Source organism: Pollachius pollachius (genome assembly GCF_949987615.1).
Source record: "Pollachius pollachius genome assembly, chromosome: 3".
NCBI lineage: Eukaryota > Metazoa > Chordata > Actinopteri > Gadiformes > Gadidae > Pollachius > Pollachius pollachius.
Genome location: NC_136936.1, coordinates 30,562,751 through 30,586,545, shown reverse-complemented (window position 1 = coordinate 30,586,545; position 23,795 = coordinate 30,562,751). Strand labels below are relative to the sequence as shown.

Below are 23,795 nucleotides of genomic sequence, written 5' to 3'. Positions count from 1 at the left end.
CTCTTTAGGTGCTTTAACCTCCAACACAGATGTCTCATCTAGGATGAGACATTTGTCTCTTTATAATAAGGGCAAGTGGAGAGTCCAACCCATTCGTCATGTTGGAGCCCTTATCCAGTGGCTTTACTGACATGTCCAAACAGGAGGATTTCCCATCTTTCCTTAATCAGAAAGTCAGACATTAGATGTCAGACTCCTCCTTCACAGATCTGTTCTCATCTATTGTGATTTTTCCTACACCCCAGGATATTTCCTCTCCAGCCTAAAGCCTGAAGTACAGCCAGTACTAAAGAAACCTCCATCTATAATCTTCTAGTTCAATGACCTGCCAATCTCCGAACTGCCTGTTCTGTCTGAGGTCCTGGAGAGACTGTATTCAGACAGTTAGCCCAGGAGAGACTGTATTCAGATTGTTAGCCCTGGAGAGACTGTTTTCAGACGGTTAGCCCTGGAGAGACTGTATTCAGATGGTTAGCCCTGAGAGACTTTAATCAGAAATTTTAGCCCTGGAGAGACTGTATTCAGATGCCTGACTGAACCAAGGTGAACGTTGTCATCTGGTTGACACCCCGGCACTGAGCTCTTTCAGAAGAAATCTCAGATACGAGACTCGATTTCGAGTTCTTATTGATCTCATACAATTTATGGATAAAGTATTTAGAAATAGATAATTTATGATTTTATGGGCATCAGGCGACACTGAACAGGTTGAACCAGGTTCTTTGTAAGCATGTTACCTAAATGTCACCTGTGTGTATGTCACCTGTATGTATGTCTCCTGTATGTATGTTACCTGTAGGTATGTATGTTACCTGTATGTATGTCTCCTGTATGTATGTTACCTGTATGTATATTACCTACCTGTATGTATGTGACCTGTATGTCTCCTGTATGTATGTTACCTGTATATATGTTACCTGTAGGTATGTATTTTACCTGCATGTATGTTACCTGTCTGTATATTACCTCCCTCTATGTATGTCAGTTGTATGTATTGTCACGACCCCACTAGTATATTGAAAACGTCTCTCTGTCTAGGCAGGAGTCGAGACACATAAATGGTAGCAAACCACGGGCTGGCAGGCAACTAGCTTCTGGCCACGTGAGTAGTGACACACCTGGGTTCCTAGCAGAGATGTGGACTCGAGTCACATGACTTGGACTCGAGTCTGACTCGAGTCATGATTTTGATGACTTCAGACTCGACTTGACAAAATTACGCATGACTTGCGACTCGACTTAGACTTGACTGCTATTGACTTGAGACTTTACTCAGACTTTGCCTATTTGACTTGTAATGACTCGACATGTCTTGAGTCAAAAACAATTATTGTTTTAGATATCAAACCTATTTCCCACCTAGAGGGCTAGACACCCAAGACGCATTTACTTCCGTGAAGATGAAAAAAAAAACAGCGAGCGAAGACAAATCTACACTTCAATAATATCAAAACGAATTTTCGATATTGTTTATACTTTATTCAGAATAACAGTTTTGGTTTCATATTGGCTGCGTTTTGAGTTGGTCTCAATGAAGCCATCTGGCCAGCCTCTGACACTTAAGACATCGTAACTAAATCATTGTTCAACCCTTTACCTTCGTTCAAAAAATGTAAGAAATCTACACTCTCGTATCTTCAATAATATCTAAACAGAATTTCGATATAATTTATGCTTTCTTCAGAATCACAGTTTAAGTTTCATATCGGCTTCGTTTCAGTTGGTCTCATTGATTTACGTTGACGCTGGAGGTGAGGACGTTCCGCAGTGTTGCCAGATTAGGTGTCTACTTTTAACAACATAAGATTTTGGCGCATGTGCATATCATAACACATTTGAAGACCCTTAATTCTGGTATTGTCTTTGTATGAGGGTGAATATGCTTTACATAGTCTTATGGTTTATGAATGTAACCAAATCTGGGCACCATGCTGTATATCCAGACACCATCTTGCTTCTGTCCCTCCTTTTTGGATCCCTCAGGTGACCATAATCAAGGCCAATCAAGGGAGCCACTCCCACAGTTAGCACGGCCACCAGTTACCCACCAGCTTAACATTACCCAACAGTAGTAGTCGCCTGTATGCAGTGGCTGGTGAATTTTATTTTAGGGGGTGCTGAAAGTTTGTAAACCAAACCCCTGTAGGGGGGTCTGGGGGCATCCTCCTCCAAAGGATTTTTTTGTGATTTTCACATACAAACGAAGCATTCTGGTGCATTCTGACAAAATAATAAAGACAAAATAGAACATTTCCTTACAAAGACGAATGGAGCCGGGGAACAAAGTTTTAACTTAATTTATTTGCCTTGTAGAATTTAGCAAGATTAAAATTGCAAATACACCAATAATAATTGGGAATTATACACAAGATAACATTCTCTCTCTGTCTCTATCTGTATGTGTCTTTATACAAGAGTGAGAGAGAGAGAGAATGTGATTCTAAAATGGGTGAGTGTGTTACGGCCAATCTATTGTGTTGGTAACTAATTATCAATATAATATGTGCAACCTTTTATGTGTGGTTGTTCAAGACACACTGAAGGCATGATGCCACCATAGGTTTGCAGAGAACTATATACAATATACACACTGAGGGCATGATACCACCATAGGTTTGCAGAGAACTATATACAATATACACACTGAAGGCATGATGCCACCATAGGTTTGCAGAGAACTATATACAATATACAAACTGAGGGCATGATGCCACCATAGGTTTGCAGAGAACTATATACAATATGCACACTGAAGGCATGATGCCACCATATGTTTGCAGAGAACTATATACAATATACACACTGAAGGCATGATGCCACCATAGGTTTGCAGAGAAATGTAAGCTTTAGGACAAGTTCTACCAGGAGGACTCAAATCACACGCACCAGTTTGCCAATTACCAATCACCAATCACCTGCCTACACCTGCATTATAAAGAGTAGTCTAACCTATGTTCTTTGCTGCTTAGGTTTTTCGTTCGTTGCTCCCCCTTCCACCCCAACACCACCACCAGGTCTGCCCCAGTCTACCGGTCCAGGGGAAGGCTCCGCCCCTGCTAGTCCTGGCAGGATATGCCGAGTCCACACGTCGTCCTGGATCCGTGATAGGGCTCACGCCAAAGATTCATCATGCAAAATATTCTCTTTTATGTTATCATTCAAAATAAATCTTTTTTTCGTGTTTATTGGTGAATGAGTCTTCATGGGAGAACTATATGCACACTGAAGGCATGATGCCACCATAGGTTTGCAGAGAACTATATATAATAAACACTTGAAAGGGGTGGGGTGGTGGTGTGGGGTTGTGAGGGCCACTGTAACCCAGTGTCCATCCTCACGGGAAGGGGGCGGGGATGACAGAGAGAAAGAGACTACATTACTTGTACTGAAACTTTGCTTGTCTCTCTTTCAGTGCAGCAAAGTGGTCAATGACTTTCTCATTGAAATCATGCATGTTGAGGACTAGTTCCCTCTCCATAGAGAGCATGGCCAGTGCATTCAGACGTTCCTGGCCCATTGAATTTCGCAGGAATGTCTTGATTCTTTTCAAAGTTGAGAAACATCTCTCAGCTTCAGCTGTTGTCATAGGAGTAGTTATGAGAATGTTCAACAAACTCACAGTCTCAGAGAATGTCTCCTGGAGGTTGTAGCTCATGATAACCTGGTACAGTGCCAGTGCACCACAGCAAGCCTTGAATTCAGGTTTCTCATAGATCAGAGACAGTTCTGTCTTGAGCTTTACCTTGTTCAGTGTGGGATATGCCTTCATAGTGGCATTAAGAGCATTAGCAGGAAATGAATGGCAGTTAGGGGTGGAGCGGTACACGTATTTGTACCGAACCATCACGGTACAGGATTTTCGGAGCGGTTACAGAGGTGTACCGTGGTACGCAAATGTGGCGTACAGAGCGGGCAACGTCGAATAGTTGGAGTCACGTAGAATATCGAATAATGAATGTGACTATCGCTATTTATTACACGACTCTTCTCAATGCTGTTGAACGCTCCGTTGACTTGCATGGGCCTTCACAACTTCCGGTGGTGAATAGCGTCCTCGGTTGCTAAGCGACGTCAACGTCTTTGGCAGACTATTTCTCTGCTGAGCAACACTACGAATGCTGGTAACAAATAAACGTCATGCAGGCTGTGTTCAGTAAACTAAATAATTAATTAAATAAATAGCGATCCGTTTTCGGCGCATGTAGGTCTATCTGCCTAAGCCCACGTTGAAATAATTTTGATGTTGAATGTTGATGGCGCAGTTGTTGAAATAAACAGATTGATTTCATACAAATCATAAAAGCCCCTCCCTGTGTCATTGTGTGTTCGTATATCCGAGGTGCGTGCGTACGTGCGTGGGGGGTTCTTGATTGAGCGATTTTCGAATATTATTAGAATACTTCTCAGTGAATATCGAATAGTATTTTTTGCCACAAATGCACATCTCTAGCACACGCATTTGAAAAGGCACCATCCAGGTGTTATGTTTACTATCACTGTTGCTGTGGAAAAAAAAACGAGCTGTGCAAACCCAGCTCACGACACTATTTCAACAACCCCTGTCTTTGAATTCAGAAATGCAAATGCCATAACCAAGTTTATTGGTGTTTTCATTGCTGCTGATCTACGGCCATTCTCCGTTGTTGACAAACAAGCAGTTTTTAAAATTTTTCCCCTTAACTATGAACCGTACCGTACCGCGACTTAAAAACCGAGGTACGTACCGAACCGTGACTTTTGTGTACCGTTACACCCCTTATGGCAGTACCTTTCAAACAAATTTCCTTGTACTAAGGTAGCACTCACAAAGAGAACCTCTTTGGTGTGAGCCAGGATGGTGTCGCAGACCTCTTCAGACAGCCTCTGCTTCGCATCTTCTGTCAAAGCCGTCCTTGGTCTGTCGGTTCCTGATGGCTCTTGCAGCTGGTCAGAGTCTCTGAATGCAACCAAACCAATAATGTGTTTGTTAGGCTGTGTACAGTACTGTAGTCTACATGATGCACATGTTCACACTTTATCCAGTACAAAGATGTCAGTATACCCACTTAAAATGGGCAGGGATGCATAATGTTAGTGTTAAACACTGTTTTTTATCTATTGTCTTGGTAACTTCACTCATAAATCTATCTACAGTCAAGTATGCATTTAGACAAATACGATAAAATATCAATATAATATGGGCAACCTTGTTTTTTAAGCTATCCATTGTGCCTCGCCTAACCAGGATGTCCAGCACAGAATAAAGCAAGCTAGATTACACCACTCGCAATATATTATAAAAAATAACATATTATAAAAAAGCACACAAATACAGTCTCCTTTTATGCATATGTCCTCATTACAAAGCTTTGCTTTGAAAAGGATCAAATAATATAAATGTTATCTTACCTAATGGTCTGCACACTGCTTGTGAAGCTCTCGGGGTCCCTTTTGATGAAGACTGCATCAATGTCCAGCTCAGTGGCTGAGCTGGTCAAATGGACCATGTGAACCCGTCTTGATGGCTTCAAAACATTGAAGGAGGTCATCTCGCTTCTCGTACACAGTGTTGACGATCCTGCTGTTAAAATTCCACCTTGTAGATGAAGCTCTGGGCAGTCTTCGTGAAACAATCTTGTCCAGAACGCTGCACCGTTTCGGTGACCGGGAAAAGAATGACGCAATACCGCTCAGATCGGAAAAGAAAACGTTGACTTTGTTGATGCGGGAGGTAGCTTGCTGCATCAAATTAAGCTGATGTGCATAGCAATGCACATAATGGGCATTCTTAAAATGTTCACGCACCATTTGCTGCACACCAGTCTTCTCTCCCCTCATCACACTGGCACCACTGTAAGCTTGTGCAACAAGTTTCATTTTGTCATTGTCGTCGGCCAAAACCTGGTTCAGTCTCTCCAAAAGTACACTGGCATTTGAAACTGACATTGAATCCGAGATGGGAATAAACTCAAAAAAACGTTCCTGCACTGCATGGTGGTCATCAATGTATCTAAGCACAAGCACCAGCTGTGTCTGCGTGGAGACGTCTGTAGTTTCATCAGCTTGGATTGCCAGATAGCGAGCTGAGTTGACCTCCACAATCCTTTCCCGTGTGACCGCTAGCATACATTCAAAAAGCTTGTTCTGCACTGTCTTGGATGAGCCGGTTAAGGATGTGTTGGTTCTTGCTCACCTCATCGTTGTGGCGACGAACAGCTAGCCACATTGCCAGTTGAGTAGCAATGTTCACCCTCCCAATAGTCACAAATCTCAAGCAGCTATCCATGTTGATCTTTGACATCACATGCTTCTTGATTTTCTCAGACAGATGGTGCATATCTGTCACACCAGTCGATACCCAAACAGTGCTGTCTGTCGTCAGGGTGTCAGGGTGGAAGAGTGGTAGCAGAAGACTGCGTTAGCTTCTTCACAACCTGCTAGCCAGCTTTTTTTCTCGTACCAATTTGTTGAAAATCCTTGGGTGTAGGACTTTCCCCCCTTTGTAGAAAATTATCATTAATTTTGGTCTTGGAGGTCCTGATTGTTTTAATGCCAATTTGTCTGAATTGGATCGTCGAGTAAAAGGAACTTCTTTCAGAGACGCAACGGAATTGCACACATTAGCAGCCATGTTGAAATTAGTAAGTGACTTGATCAAAGATATCAGTTATGTATGACGCAAGCACGTTAGGGCGAGTCCGAAATCCCCATTGAAAATGCATTGAAGGCTCATTTTCCGAAAAAAAAAGTTTTAATATGACAGTCAATGGGAGAATGCTTGGGCGATTTTCCACGTCAATGAATTCGCCCTGAGAGGCGGGACCATTTGAAACGCGACTTGAATCGGACGATTCTGATTGGACAATGACAGATAATATTTCTAGAACACTGAAAACTACTTTTGGTGTGATAGAATTTGTTAGAAAAAAAATCCTCTTTCTCCCAGTTGGTAGTGCGTCGCCCAAATCGCCCCTATACACCATCCGCCCCTGCCTGTATGTATGTCACCTGTATGTATGTCACCTCTCCTCTCCAATGCCTTACCTGTCCCTGGTTGATATAGACATGGACTCTTCCTTCCTCCCTAGCAACGCCTGTTGCCATGGTACTGGTTGTCATGGGAGCACCAACCAGCAGGTCTGAGAGTCCGTCTCCATTGAGATCCACCGCACACACACTGGCCCCAAAGTAAGAGCCCAGCTACACACACGCACACGCACACACACACACACACACACACACACACACACACACAAACACAAGCACACACAAACAGAAGCATAGAGTATTCGATGACACCATGATGAATTAACAACTGGGGCCCTATCTTGCATCCGGCGCAATAGACTTTCTCACTGGCGCATGTGTCGTTGCTAGTTTGCAACTGGCGCAGAGCGTTCTTTTCCCTCCTGCGCCACGCGTCGGTAAATTAGGGAATGATCTTGCGCCCCAAGGGGCGGTTCGGCGAAAGGAGGAGGCGTGTTCTGGCGCAAACGTTCCCTGGTGCTATTTGCAGTTTCAGAAATCACTCGTGCCACAAACCAGGAAATACCTGGTTTAAAGTCAGTGGCGCGTTGTTCAGATGCTATTTTAAGGGCGCATGCATAATGTTGCTTGTGCACCTCACGCATACACTTTGCTTCTCTCATCTACCTAGCCACACATTCTTGGTAAATTATTTGGGAAAGAACAGCTGATACAGTGGTAATAAGCTGTACTTTTAAATCCATGCATCTGCAAACACAGTACAGCAAACACATATTTTCTTGACACAGACATCGTGTGCATGGCCATAACTTTTAGGATTGATGAGTATTTGATCGTGAGAAAACATTGTTTTACCACGAGTGATTGTTAAAAATAATGAATGAATGTGGCGCGCGTGTGTGTATGTGTAAAAGAATTAATGAATGTGGGCACGCGCGTCAGACCGTTAAAAATAGGGCCCCTGGCCTTAACATGCATTCTGAAATTAATTAAATATCGCCAGAATCACTCCCTCCCTCCATCCACATCTGCTTCACTCCCTCGCTCCACACCTGCTTTACTCCCTCCTTCCCTCCCTCTCCGACACCTGCTTCACTCCCCCCCTCCCTCCACCCACTAACTCTGATAAAGGATATATATATATATATATATATGTATATATATATATATATATATATATATATATATAACTTAACTCTAATAGATAAAGAGATAAAGGATATAGGATACCTTAGCTCCAGAGATCACTGTGAGGATCCTCAGCATGTTGTCATCCACTGTGAAGATGAACACCTGGAAAACAACACACACACATATATATATATCCAGAAATTTCCAACAACTAAACTAGGATAAAACCAAGATAATTGTATTTGGTGCTAAAACGGAAAGACTTAAAGTAACCCAACACCTTCACTCTCTGTCCCTGAAAACCTCAATCAAAGCCAGAAATCTAGGGTTATCATGGATTCAGATTTACATTTCGACAGTCACATTAAATCAGTTACAAAATCTGCATATTATCACCTTAAAAACGTAGCAAGACTTAGAGGGCTCATGTCCACCAAAGACTTACAAAAACTTGTACATGCCTTTATCACTAGTAAGCTTGATTACTGCAATGGTCTCCTTACAGGTCTCCCAAAAAAACTCTAAGGCAACTACAGCTTGTTCAGAATGCTTCTGCTAGAGTTCTAACAAAGACCAAAAAATGTGAACATATTACACCAATTCTTAAATCGTTACATTGGTTTTCTGCAAGTCAGAGAATTTATTTTAAAATCATGTTGCTAACCTATAAATCCCTAGGGCCTATATTTAACTGATATGCTTCCACTACATAAGCCATCTAGACCACTAAGATCTTCTGAGACCAATCTGTTAATCATCCGCAGAGTAAACACGAAACATGGGAGAGCAGGATTTAGTTACTATGCAACAAATAGCTGGAATAAACTCTCTGAGGATTTAAGACTTGCACCAACTCTGACCACTTTTAAAACAAGACTGAAGACTTTTATGTTTGCTTTAGCTTTCTGCTAAATCTTAAATCTTAAATGCAATTTTAACTTTGCCTTTATTTTCTATTTTATTACTAAAATGCTTTTTTAACTTTGCCTTTATTTTCTATTTTTACCAGAGAGATACATGATCTGATACCAGAGAGACTGTTGAAAGGATAAGGGTTTGAGACCCGAGTTCTGTCTGGGTTAGAGTCCTAGAATCCGGGTTGGAGTCCCAGAATCTGGGTTGGAATACCAGAGAAAGGACCAAGTTCCAAAAAGAGAAAGGACCAAAAAAGATCTTTTTTACTCAATTTTTGCATGTTTTCTTTCACTTATCTATTGTTTTATTTTATTGTATGACAATGTTTATACGTGAAGCACTTTGAGTCTGCCTTGTGTATGAAAAGTGGTATATAAATAAAGTGGCCTTGCCTTGCCTATGATACCACATATATTACTACATTTTATACTACAATACTACATGCAATATAACTAATAATACTACATATGGTATCACATATAATACTACAAACCAAACTATATATATTACTTCATATAATACTAAAATTGTACATATAATACTACATCCATTACAAAAAATAATAACATAGTTACTGTACATATAATAGTTAGTATAATACCACATCTAATATAGTATATAATATAACATATGATCAGGGCTGGAAATTAAGCTAAATTCAAGACCACTCGTCCGTCCCTCAAGCGCAGGAAGAGCCAGTGAAAATAGAAAAATGAGTACGCCTTAACAGATACAGCTGCTCCGGGACCTCCAGGTACACGATACACTGAGATACACAGACCTCTACGTACACGATACACCGAGATACACAGACCTCTACGTACACAGATACACCAAAATACACAGAGCTCTACGAACACAGATACACAGACCTCTACATTCACAGATACACAGACCTCTACGTACACAGATACACAGTCCTCTACGTACACAGATACACAGACCTCTATGTACACAGATACACAGACCTCTATGTACACAGATACACAGACCTCTATGTACACAGATCTCTACGTACACATATACACAGACCTCTACGTACACAGACCTCTACGTACACTGATACACTGACCTCTACGTACACTGATACACAGACCTCTACGTCCACAGACCTCTACGTACACAGATACACAGACCTCTATGTATACAGATACACGGTCAGTCCGTAAGCCTGGAGTCGGCAGAGGCACGAGGACAGAGCCTAGTCCTTCTATAGAAACATTTGGAGCAGAATGCTATGGTTCACACTTAGTTACTCGCTAGGTTTCATTGTAGTTACGATATATATTCATCAAATACAATACAGCCACAATAATATGCCCTCAAACACTGACTTAACATGAATACTTTGTTAAGGAATTGGAACAATTTAAAAGAAAACATTTGCCTCTGAACTCCTAGCCCTGTGTATAACTATAAACAGAGTTAGAAACAGGGAAAGTAGTAGAAGTCCTCGGGTCCAGTTTCTCCGCAATGTGTGACTAGTAACATTCATTAAAATGTTGATCTACTAGCATGGCTGGCTTATGCAAAACCTCATATAATACTACATACAATATCACATATAATACTACATATAATACCACATTTAATGCTACATACAATAACACATATAATACTACATACCACAACACTTATAAAGCATACAAACATGCAGCCAGACAACCGGGTAGACAGACCGGAAGACAGATAGAACAACAGACCGACAGGCAGACAGACACCTACCTTTCCTGTCTGGCTGTATTTTGGAGCCCCCCCCACCACCTCTGTGGAAGTAGGATGGAGGAAGTGTCCTGTACCCACAGAGTAACCTAGGTAACATAAAGGACATGGTCAACTGGGTAACACAAAGGACATGGTAACCTAGGCAACACACAGGACATGGTAACCTAGGCAACACACAGGACATGGTCAATTAGGTAACACAAAGGACATCGTAACCTAGGTAACACAAAGAACATGGTAACCAAGAGCTGTCTTCACACATGTCCGCCGCAATTTAACCGTATTTGTATATCAGGAGGTACGACCCTCAGGGTGATTCACACTTATTCACACTTGATGCTTTATAAGCGGACATTGATGTCGTTCAGACATCAGTAGAATCAGCGGGGGGTTTAGGGGGGTGGGCCTAAGTTCGCAAGAGGCGGGATATGTGCGGCCGCTGTCACTCTAGTTTGTTTTGGTTTGTCCACAGACAGCACGGAGTCAGAACGGGCAGAACTCTGAAGCATCGATCGATCAAAGATTGGAGAATAAGTTAGAGACAAACAGAAGAAACGACAAGGAAGAAAGGCGTCGCGAACGATTGCGTTACCGGAGAAAGAGACCATCTTTTTTTTTATGTCATTTCACATATAACAAACACTGGGACAAATGTAGTTGATTTCTGTGTTTAACTGAGAAAACAGGGAGTGGAAGGCCGGGACCCTATAATGTTCAGTTAACTTTTGTGAATATTAAGAATAAAAAAAACATTTTCTATATACGCATGCAGCTGTGAACTCATGTATTGTAATTTATTGTATGATGTTTATTTTTAGGGTTATGATAAGACCTATCATTTAGCCCTCACCACGAATGACTCTGAAAAGCAGTGCCACATTTAAGTATTTAAATTCAGTGAACAAAAGGCAACTGATTATCATTTAGGGTGCCACTCAATGACATGCAAATGCAGACCTAAGCATCTTCAACATGCCCACCCTACGGAGAAAATACTTCCTCAGGGGTAGTCTTTTTTCAGGAGATTTTCAGGATACCAATATCAGGATATGTTGTTCACACATACGGCCCATCGGGAGAATAGCAGGAGAATAGCAGGACTTACGTGAATGTGTAAAGGGTAACACACAGGACATGGTAACCAAGGTAACACACATGATATGGTCAACTAGGTAACACAGAGGACATGGTAACCTAGGTCAGGAGTTCTCAACCTGGGGTCCCCGGACCCCCAGGGGTCCGCTGGCAACACCGAGAGGGTCCGCAAAATAATTTGCAATAAATTATAAAATTGGAAATATAATATGTCAATAAGAAAAGCATAGTGGCGATTAGTCCAAAGTCAAACTTCAGTCAGGGCGCCCTGCCGCTTAGCCTAGTTAGGGTCTACGAGGCACCTACCTAGCTTGCGACCATGGATAAATATTTTAGTCGGGCCACTGACCATGAGCCTAAATCTGCTACATTTATGAAATATGATGACAGTTATACAGAGTTTTGTTTTATTGAAAATGGTGAGTGAAATTCGTGATGTGTCTAAAGGAACTAGGAAACAAAGCCAGCCAAGCTAAAGCAACATCTCATTGCAATGCACCCCGAATATAAGGACAAAAACAAATATTTTTTCAGCCGAAAAAGCGAGGAATACACAAGAAACCACAAATAGTGAACTTTGTCACACCTTCAGAGAAAGCACTGAAGGCAACTAATTTGGTGGCTCAGCGGATTGCTAAAAGTAAGAAGCCACACACAATTGTGCAAGACTTCATACTTCCAGCAGTGCTTGAGATGTGTGAAGTTATCCTTGGGATAGAGGCCGCTAATAAACTGAAAGCTGTACCTCTCTGACACCAAATAACACTGTGAGGAGGAGAACTGAAGAACTCTCGGCTGACAGTCACAATATATATATATATTATAATATATATGAATCTACAAAGCTACATACAATGACACCTAGCTAACCCTTATGATATAGACTAGAGCTGAATACAATGACACATAGCTAACCCTTACGATACAGACTACAGCTGAATACAATGACACCTAGCTAACACTTGCAATACAAACTACAGCTGAATACAATGACACCTAGCTAACTCTTAAAAACCCAAAATAAAATATAAAAAATATATTTTTTTAACATTATTTTTACCAGGAAATCCCAAATTAACCTGAATATGCCCTCGGGCACTTGAGTAAATAAATAAATACAATGCAGTAAACTTTCTTTTAACAAGCCTGTTGTACTGTATTTTTTGTGCTAGTAGGCCTATTAAGAGGTACGGAGAATTCAGGTAGGACTGTGTGTGGACATATTTAATTAGGTATATTATGAGGTGGTCCACGAAAATTCTTGATTACAAATAATGGTCCACACGCACACAAAGTTTGAAAACCCCTGACCTAGGTAACCCTTACAATACAAACTACAGCTGAATTCAATGACACCTAGGTAACCCCTACAATACAAACTAAAGCTGAATACAATGACACCTAGCTAACCCTTACGATACAAACTACAGCTGAAATCAAAGTAAACTAGGTAACACAAACTACAGCTGAATACACAGTAACCTAGCTAACACAAACTACCGCTGAACACACATTTACCTTGGTAACACAAACTAAAGCTGAACACACATTGACCTTGGAAACACAAACTACAGCTGACCACACATTGACCAAGGTAACGTACGGTCAGACAAAGCTCTGGTGTCTGTATTCGGTAACACCTGCTCTACCGGCCAAAGATCTTTCAAATAAACTACAATCTGTGTGTTGGTGTTACCAAGGTAGCTCCCGAACTTCACGGATCCGGAATCATTGTCCAGGTAGGCAGACATGACTCTGCTGGAGGAGTTGTAGACCAGGACCGACCCTGTCCAGTAGGAGGAGCCGGGAGCACCGATGATCATCAGATCCTTGGTTGGAGAGAGAGAGGGTTAGTGGAGAGAGAGAGATAGGGTTAGTGGAGAGACAGAGAGGGTAAGTGGAGAGAGAGAGGGGGTTAGTGGAGAGAGAGGGTTAGTGGAGAGAGAGAGAGCTAGGGTTAGTGGAGAGAGAGAGAGAGGGTTAGTGGAGAGAGAGGGGGTTAATGGAGAGAGGGGGTTAGTGGAGAGAGAGGTTTAGTGGAGAGAGAGAGAGTGAAGAGAGAGAGAGCAGTGTTTCCCATACATAGACCAATGTGTGGCGCAGCGCCACAGAAACAACACCGAGCGCCACAAATTGATTCTGCTTTCTTTTTTCTTTTTCTTTTTTATACGCGAATTTGAAATATATGAATCGCTCCGTTCATTCATCTCCGCATAGCACTCCTTCTCCTGGTCATTCTCGTTCGCACACGCACAAAGACAAGCGTGCATACATGCCAATGGTGCGCGGGTATACACTACCACTTATTGGATCAACTCGTGTATCACTGATAGCTGACAGCTGATTCGCCCGCTCCTCCTCTCAGCGCGCCTACAAAGGAAAACCGGAAGCAGCGGGATATTTGGCACAGTGAAGACGGTCGGCGACATCTGGAGTTTAACAATGTGTGCTCAAACACACCTGCCCAAATTTATTGTTGACCAGTGTTGGGCAAGTTACTTTAAATTAGTAACTTAGTTACAGTTACTAGTTAATTCTTTCAAAAGTAACTCAGTTATTTTAAGTTACCCGTTACTTTCAAGGTAACTAGTTACTATGGAAAGTACCTTTTTTTTTTTCTGAATTATCTTATTAATGTGTTAATGTCGCAAAGGACCTCCCTAACTGGATAGTTAGGGAGGCTGCCAGTCCTCTGGCTTGCTTACATGTAAGTCCTATCCTACCACAAGTGCAATGCGCCACCTAGTGACCTGAACGTGCCATAGCAGTGTAGTAGTGTGAGTGCAAATGAATGAAATATTTCCATTGTTTCCAACTGTTTCCAACCCTCTACAAATGCACACACCAATTATGTTGGGGTTGATGTGGCATGGTGTTCGACAAAACAACTGTAAAATTTGATCATTGTACCCAGTATCACTACGATGAAGCAGTGGATCAACAAAACACAACATACAGTATGTTTTGAAACTTTTGATTGGCATATTTATTGTAGCCATTGAAACAGGTACAAAGTATAGTTTTGGCAGTGCAAAAATTAAACTGTGCCTCGGACCATTTAGCAACTGTAGGACTCAATAATAGTGCAAAACTGATACAATAGATGTTTACCATGTAAACACAGTGAGGTTTATCCGTTCTTTGTAACCTTAACTCAAAACAGCTAAACTCCACCAACTGGAGACCTCATCATCAATAATGATGGGCAAACTTAAAAGTATTTTCAGCCTCACAAAGAGAAACTAAATAAATAAAAAGTACTTTCAGCCTCACAAACATAGTTAATGTTTAACAAAAATAATATTTCCTCCACTCTGGCCATTTAGATAAATAAAACAACTGATGAAATCAATAATGGTGGATAAAGTGCTTTAGTAGTCTATGTTAGTATGTCTATGTCAGTCTTTGTCCATACATCTCCATCATTTGTTTAGCTGTGTCTGGGTTATAGACTGTGCAACAGGCTTTGTAAAATCAAGCTTTCGTTGTTTGGCTGGAGTGGCTTCTCCTTTAGCGTCGGCGGAGCTGACGTTAGCAGCAGCATCACCTGTGTTACCTTCAGGGTCTTTTTCAACTAGCTTGGTAGATGCGTGTTGTTTCTGAAGATGTTTCATCAGATTAGAATTGCTAGTTTTTGATGTGGCTAGAGTTGTCGAACCTCCACATAGATGACAGGCCACCAAAATATTCCTTATGTCTTTTACCGTCAGAAAGGAAAAATAATGTGCATATTTCCACGAGAAATACAACGCCTTGACTGTCGTCGACTGCCGCCATTGTTTTAATTCATTTACTTGCGCGTCACTGCGTCACATGACTCACGTCCGCTTCACGTCCACCACGGAAACTGTAGTCCTGGGTTATGCACGTGAAGTAACGAGTAACGAGCCTATTTAAATCGCAGTAACGATTAACGCGTTACTGATTTTGACAAAGTAATTAGCTACAGTGCTCGTTACCACAAAAGTAACGTAGTTACTGTAACGCGTTTCTTAATAACGCGTTTGTCCCAACACTGTTGTTGACACAGAAAAGATAATGTTAGCCTTATGAACTCAACCTTATTGATATTGAACATCCCGCACCCTAAGTCAGCATAGACAACGTTGGTAACGCAGCAAACGATGCGATTAATGTGAAATGCGGTTATAGTTTAGATAGATTACGGTTTTAGACTGGGTACCCCCAGCCCGTTCTGCCCGCGATTTGAATTCGCTCTGCAGCAGGGGCTGGAGAGGAGCAATACATTGCTTTCGGTTTCCGATCCCCTTTTACTGGAGCCAATCACCAATCACCTTTTCTCCTTTGCGCGCTAATGGCTGGTTTAACACAATGACGAAGGACTATTATTATTTTTATTATTATTTTTATATTGTTAAATGAGCAATCGCGAAATCCCCCCCCCCCCCCCCCCCCGTGGTTCGTGGAGAGAGAGAGAAAGAGAGAGAGAGAGAGAGAGAGAGGGTTTTTGGAGAGAGAGAGAGAGAGAGAGAGAGAGAGAGAGAGAGAGAGAGAGAGAGAGAGGTTAGTGGAGAGAGAGAGAGGGTTAGTGGGGAGAGAGGGAGGGGGTTAGTGGAGAGAGAGAGGGTTAGTGGAGAGAGAGAGGGTTAGTGGAGGGAGAGAGAGGGTTGGTGAAGGGAGAGAGGGTTAGTGGAGTGAGAGAGAGAGGGTTAACGGAGAGAGAGAGAGAGAGTTAGTAGAGAGAGAGCTAGGGTTAGTAGAGAGAGAGCTAGGGTTAGTGGAGAAGGAGAGATGGTTAGTGGAGAGAGAGAGAGGGTTATTGGAGAGAGAGAGAGAGAGAGAGAGAGAGAGTGCAAGAGAGAGAGAGGGTTAGTGGAGAGAGAGAGCGAGAGAGAGAAAGAGAGAGAAAGAGAGAGAGAGAGAGAGAGAGAGAGAGAGAGAGGGTTAGTGGAGAGAGAGAGGGTTAGTGGAGAGAGAGAGAGAGGGTCAGTGGAGAGAGAGAGATAGAGAAAGAGAGCGATAGAGAGAGAGAGAGGGGGGGTTAGTGGAGAAGGAGAGAGGGTAAGTGGAGAGAGGGTTAGTGGAGAGAGAGAGAGAGAGAGAGAGAGAGAGAGGGTCAGTGGAGAGAGAGAGGGGTGGTGGAGAGAGAGAGCGAGAGAGAGGGTTAGTGGAGAAAGAGAGGGGGTTACTGGAGAGAGAGAGAGAGAGAGAGAGAGAGAGAGAGAGAGAGAGAGGTTATTTGAGAGAGAGAGAGAGAGAGAGAGAGAGAGAGAGCGGGTAAGTGAAGAGAGAGAGAGGGTTAATGTACAGAGAGTTGGGAAAGACAGAGAGAGGAAAAGTGAAGTGAGAGGGTTAGGGTTAGATTTGGATAGGATGCTGTTGATTGAGGTACCTGGGTTAGTGTGGTGGACATGCGGACACAGAGGAGATGGCATGTGGAGAGAGAGAGGGTTAGTGGTGAGAGAGAGAGAGAGAGAGAGAGAGAGAGAGGGTTAGTGGAGAGAGAGAGAGGGTTAGTGGGGAGAGAGGGAGGGGGTTAGTGGAGAGAGAGAGAGAGGGTTAGTGGAGAGAGAGAGGGTTAGTGGAGGGAGAGCGGGTTGGTGAAGAGAGAGAGGGTTAGTGGAGTGAGAGAGAGAGGGTTAACGGAGAGAGAGAGAGAGTTAGTAGAGAGAGAGAGCTAGGGTTAGTAGAGAGAGAGCTAGGGTTAGTGGAGAAAGAGAGATGGTTAGTGGAGAGAGAGAGAGAGAGGGTTATTGGAGAGAGAGAGGGTTAGTGGAGAGAGCTAGGGTTAGTGGAGAGAGAGGGGGTTAGTGGAGAGAGAGAGAGAGGGGGTTAGTGGAGAGAGAGAGGGGGTTAGTGGAGAGAGAGGGGTGGTGGAGAGAGAGAGGGGGGGTTAGTGGAGAAGGAGAGAGGGTTAGTGGAGAGAGGGTTAGTGGAGAGAGAGAGAGAGAGAGAGAGAGAGAGGGTCAGTGGAGAGAGAGAGGGGTGGTGGAGAGAGAGAGCGAGAGAGAGAGAGAGAGAGAGAGCGGGTAAGTGAAGAGAGAGAGAGAGGGTTAATGTACAGAGAGTTGGGAAAGACAGAGAGAGGGAAAGTGAAGTGAGAGGGTTAGGGTTAGATTTGGATAGGATGCTGTTGATTGAAGTACCTGGGTTAGTGTGGTGGACATGCCGGCCTGGCAGGCCCCGTAGTCCTCCCCAAACTTCCACTGGTAGTCTGAGACAGTGACACAGTTAACCCTGAGTCTCTACACAAAGAGGTACAGACTCACAGACACAGAGGTACAGACTCACAGCCTGGACACAGAGAGGTACAGACTCACAGACACAGAGAGGTACAGACTCACAGACACAGAGAGGTACAGACTCACAGACTCACAGATACAGAGAGGTACAAACTCACAGACACAGAGAGGTACAGACTCACAGACTCACAGATACAGAGAGGTACAAACTCACAGACACAGAGAGGTACCGACTCACAGATACAGAAAGGTACAAACTCACAGACACAGAGAGGTACAGACTCACAGACACAGAGAGGTACAGACTCACAGACACAGAGAGGTACAGACTCACAGATACAGAGAGGTACAGACTCACAGCCTGGAGGGTAAGGGAGAGAGGAAGAGAGAGAGAGAGAGAGAGAGAGAGAGAGAGAGAGAGACTGAGACAGTTGAGTGGTGGTCAGTGAAAATTAATAGACGTGTGTATGTACCTCTATAGCAGGGTATTATGGGCTGTGATTGCCTCAGATCGTTGCCATAGAGGTAACAGATGCCGTTTGGTAATTTGTTGTTCTCCTCATCTCTTTGAGAATAGAAGACATTCTTCCACCTGTGAGCACAAGCCTAACACACACACACAAACACACACACCCACACACACACAAAAATAATTAGTCTGTTAAAACATTAAAAGTTATTTTTTGAAACCTTGATAAGGATTTGAAATACATGTATAGTTTTGTATTATTATTATTATGATTACATTATCTTCAACTTAAGTATTGTCCCTCCCTAGTGTTGCTAGCCATAGCAACACATGTACATACAAACACATGTATATGTATGTATGTATGTATGTATGTATGTATGTATGTATGTATGTATGTATGTATGTATGTATGCAGTGGTGGGCTGTCAGGGCCAGAAAGGCCTTCTCTGCTGGCCTAAACATTATCAGAATCACTGACATGTTTTAATATAAATGTTATCCATGAATATGTATTAAATTATTTCCAATAGTCTATTCTCTTCATTTAATAGCTTTTCTCTTGGTTGCGCTGCTTCCACTAGTGGATGTTTATGTTAGAGCTTTTATCCAATCATATTTCAGCCATCATGTGTTGCCAGGGTCAAATTAATCTTCCTTGACGCCTTGAGAATGGATAGTGCTGGCGTCTGTGGCTTAAAGTAAGCGGCAATGATGCTGTTGTTTTAACCAATCCGATTTTGAGTTGGCAACACTGAGGTCATCTAGCAGGCGTCCAGTGACGTCGGCATTTTCACGTCCTTTGATTGGATAGTCAGAGAGGTATTAGTCAGAGTCAGCAAAGCATTGATAGCTACTGGCACAAACTAAATTAAAGCTAATAATAAATAAATAATTTGCGATTTGAATTCGCTCTGCAGCAGGGGCTGGAGAGGAGCAATACATTGCTTTCTGTTTCCGATCCCCTTTTACTGGAGCCAATCACCAATCACCTTTTCCCCTTGCGCGCTAATAGCTGGTTTAACACAATGACGACAGGGAAGCGATTGCTGCGATCGAAGCGATCGTTGGTCTGATAGTTTGAAGGACTATTATTATTTGTATTATTATTTTTATATTGTTAAATGAGCAATCGCAAAATCTCCCACTCCCCCCCCCCCTTGAGAGAGTGTTATTGGAGAGAGGGAGAGAGAAAGAGAGAGAGAGGGTTAGTGGAGAGAGAGAGAGAGAGGGTTGGTGGAGAGAGAGATGGCTTGTGGAGAGAGAGAGGGTTGGTGGAGAGAGAGAGAGAGAGAGAGAGAGAGAGAGAGAGAGAGAGAGAGAGAGAGAGAGAGATGGTTAGTGGAGAGAGGGTTAGTGGAGAGAATAAAGCGATTCCCTGTAGCGAATTAAAACTTACTCCTGAAACACGAGTGGAGAGACTCGACTTTCAGCATTAGCCTCCATGGCGATAGAAAGGGACATATTGTTGGAACTGAAACGCACAGATAAACTGTACAACAGTGTAATCAAACTGTTCTTGAGGAAAGAAAGGAGGATGGACTTTGCGTACAAATAATCAGTAGTTTTGGTGAGTAATGCATTTTATTTAAACGTTTTAATATTTTTGTCATTTAATTAGGTTAATATTGACGTTTCTGCTAGAGATTATGTATGTATGGCAGTTGTGGCTACAGTGAAAATAGACTTGTTGAATTGTCCTAATTGGGTTTCTTGCTTTAGTTATGGCATTCTTTCTTGCTACATGAGATACCTGTCTGTGATGCAACGCCCTGTTATACTGCATTTCTGTGTAATATTGATGGTTTCTATAGCCGTGGAGTCATAATGATGGCATTAAGAGGTGGATTAGTTCATGTAGGACACCAGTGAAGGCCTAGGTGTGAAATGCACGGCCCGCCACTGTATGTATGTATTACTGGCGGCTGGTGGTTTTTAAAGTGAGGGAGGAAGGACTGCGTGCTTGGTTGCCATTGCTTGCACTGTTAGTGTATGGTGGCATAAGAATGTTAGACTCAAGTTGTTTCAGGGTGTTTTGGTGAACTACAAAATAGTAGGGAGGGATAGTAGATATAAATAAAATGAATACAAAGCCACCAGTGGCATCACTGTAATTTGAAAGCTGGTGGGCAGCATGTCTTTGAAATGGACTACAAGGGCAGAAGGAAAGGATGCAAAGCCCATTAGTCAAATCAGGCCTACTTTTGATTTGTAAAAGTAAATAAAAAATTTTGCCCTCAATGACTGAAGTTATTGGTTGTAATTTAGCTATCTTTATTTTCATTTACAATTGTTTTAAGAAAAGACTCAAGACCAAAAGTGATGCCATTTAAAATGCATCGTGCTCTGAATCATTCACCCTTTCCACAATAGCAAACAGAACGGTCAGAGGAACAAACTAGTAAAAGAACGAGAACATTATTTCAAACAACCTGATCTATAGGCCCTATAGATCAGGTTGTTTGAAATAAGCATAATATATAGCATATACTGTAGTATACCAGTATACGCCCGTCTCCATGGTTCCTGGACAGACTGACTCCCAGCCACTGATGATCAGATTCAGCTTCACAGGTTTTCCCACAGCTGCTGCTCATGTCTACAAAACAACATATATACAATATATATCAATACTATAAGTACATTTTATATATTCACAATACATATAATATATATTGGAACTCCAACAGCAGCTAACAACAGCTACCCTTGCAGAAATCGTCAGGGTTTAAATACCTTTTGAATGGACTAATCATTCATCACTAATCATGTGTGTACATATGTGTGTGCAGGCACGGCGCCAGGATTCGGGTTGTGGATGGGCCGGACCAATTGTGGGTGGTCCTTAAATTAAAAACGTTATCAAATCCTTGTTTAACCTAATACAAATGACTGCCTAATATGCTGTTATATTATCTGTGCATAATAGCTTGATGCTCTTTAAATATTTTGCTGCATTGTAAAAAGTTTCGGTGCATAGGACGGACCTGTCCGCGATTGCTCCATAGGCCTTTTTACACTGCCAAGCCGGTTCGGTCGCGGCTTGGCACGAAGGAACGTTCCTCTGCGTCTTTCTCGTAGATCGCACCATCTTTCAACATCTTTGTTAAATGCGACTGCATCACCTTCTCTCCCATGATGCTCAGCAGCTCGTGGATTTCACTGTCTCTCCAGTTAGAACTGCTCATGTTGATATCGCTGCGTTATTGTCTCTGTTGTAGAGACAATAACGACAACACCTCTGATATATTCAATTGTAGCCTAGGCCACTACTAGATAATAACTAAAGCAATAGCCTACCGCCAATTCACAGTCATCCATGAAGATAACAGCCCTTTAACGCAAATCGGATCAAGCATCAATATCAACAAAGTTTGCTGCATTGAAAACATAAAGCGTTTCAGAAGCGTTTTTTTTCAAGAAAGGTTTTGGGTGGGCCTGTTGAACAGTGGGTAGTCCTAGGTCCGTCAGGCCCACCCATAACGCCGTGCCTCTGTGTGTGTGCATGTGTGCGTTTGCTTGCGTGTGCTTGTGTGTTTGTGTGTGTGTGTGTGTGTGTGTATGGGTGTGCGTGTGCATGGGCGTGTGCGTATGTGTGTGTGTGGGGGTACCGGAGGGGAGAGGCAGACATTCTGTTCTGGGGCCAGGTGTGACCCTGCATCTGTAGACGGCCCCCGGGGATCGAACCTGCGAGCTAGACGAACTGTTGGCTTCTGGGGCCCCAACCACTAACCTTACAGACACACATCAACACACACACACACACACACACACACATAAACACACACACACACACACATTAATACACGTACCACATACAATTAAAACACACCAGTGGCGTGTCCAGTCTCATTGGACTGGGACCAGTGGGGCCCTGACCTGTGCATGGGGTGAGGAGGACAGGAGGACAGGAAGACAGAAGAAGGACAGGGGGACAGGAGGACAGATAAAACAGGGGGACAGGAGGACAGGAAGACAGGAGAAGGCCAGGAGGACAGGGGGACAGGAAGACAGGAGGACAGGAAGACAGGAGGACAGGGGGAAAGGAAGACAGGAAAAGGACAGGAAGACAGGAGGACAGGAAGACAGGAGAAGGACAGGAAGACAGGAGAAGGACAGGAGGACAGGAAGACAGGAGAAGGACAGGAAGACAGGAGAAGGACAGGAGGACAGGAAGACAGGAGGAGGACAGGGGGACAGGAGGAGGACAGGAGGGTTGGAGTCAAAGATGAACTGAACTGAAATTTGAAGTTTAGTTAATATAACAGATGTATTGTCTGCCTTCTCTTCTCAAAAAGGGATTAATTTGTACGGTGAAAGTGTTATTTATGTTACCGGGCGCCGCCATGTTGGATTTCAACAATCAGCTACGTCACTGGCATGGTAACCTACTCCTACTCTGTGGCTCTAGCAGCTATAGCAGGTAATGAGTCAGACTCTGAGGCTAGCTGAAATAACTACGGAAAAGCAAACAACCAGGTATACAGGAGGATCATACTGCATTGCCCCTGGCTGCAGTATTGAATTATATAGGGCCAAGGCAGCTGGGGTAATCATACATTTCCACAGGCTACCTTTGAATAGGAAACCAGCCCTTAATACATGGCTTGCAGCCTTAAAACTGACTAACCCTCTGATAGCCCCTGTCATGTCAATCTCCACAAGCTAGCAATCCGACCATAAAGTGTATAAACTATTACTCTCCGACTATATCACAGATCTGTTTCCAAGCTGCTAATTAAACCACGGCGGGTCAACAGAAGTTCCACAAATGTCTCTTTCTACTCACCCTGATGTTCGCCGACTAGCCGATTACTGATGCAGAGGGAGTTAAACTCGAAGAAGTAGTTTCATAGTAAGATGTATCTATGCAATATTCATCTGTGCAATATCCATCAACATCCACCAGAAAGTAAACCTCCAACATCCACTTAAAGTAAACGTGACACTGGTGAATCCGCCTCGCATCTATGCTCATCCGCGGGTGTATCTCCCAAAGTGCATCTAACATGTCTTTCAGGTCCCGTCCACCCGGAACCGATTTTTTGGTGAAACCACGTCTTTAATGACCATGTTATTAGGCAGATAATAAACCATGTTCTTTAATAGGTCCACGGTCCCAGGGTGGTTTCAAATAAAACCGGACCTATGCGGTTTCGTGTTAGGATTCGTGTGGACGCCTGAAGCGACGTTAGAGTTGCGTTGAAAGTTACCGATTTTTTTATTATTATTATTTTTATAGCTTTAAATACAGCACATTGGTCAATTTAATTACTAAGTGTACATTAAAA

At 42.8% G+C, this 23,795-nt stretch overlaps 1 protein-coding gene across 1 annotated transcript in view; it reads right to left on the bottom strand.

Annotated features, from left to right (window-relative positions):
- itga4 (integrin alpha 4) overlaps window positions 1-23,795 on the bottom strand; it is a 57,819-nt gene that overhangs the window by 31,204 nt on the left and 2,820 nt on the right. Inside the window, exons 3-10 of the mRNA XM_079733060.1 lie at window positions 22,116-22,237; window positions 21,006-21,103; window positions 18,509-18,641; window positions 17,940-18,007; window positions 13,529-13,661; window positions 10,738-10,823; window positions 8,197-8,259; window positions 7,024-7,179 (exon numbers count right to left, since the gene is read on the bottom strand). Coding sequence (XP_079589186.1) covers window positions 7,024-7,179; window positions 8,197-8,259; window positions 10,738-10,823; window positions 13,529-13,661; window positions 17,940-18,007; window positions 18,509-18,641; window positions 21,006-21,103; window positions 22,116-22,237 — 859 coding nt within the window. The remainder of the gene's footprint in view (window positions 1-7,023; window positions 7,180-8,196; window positions 8,260-10,737; window positions 10,824-13,528; window positions 13,662-17,939; window positions 18,008-18,508; window positions 18,642-21,005; window positions 21,104-22,115; window positions 22,238-23,795) is intronic.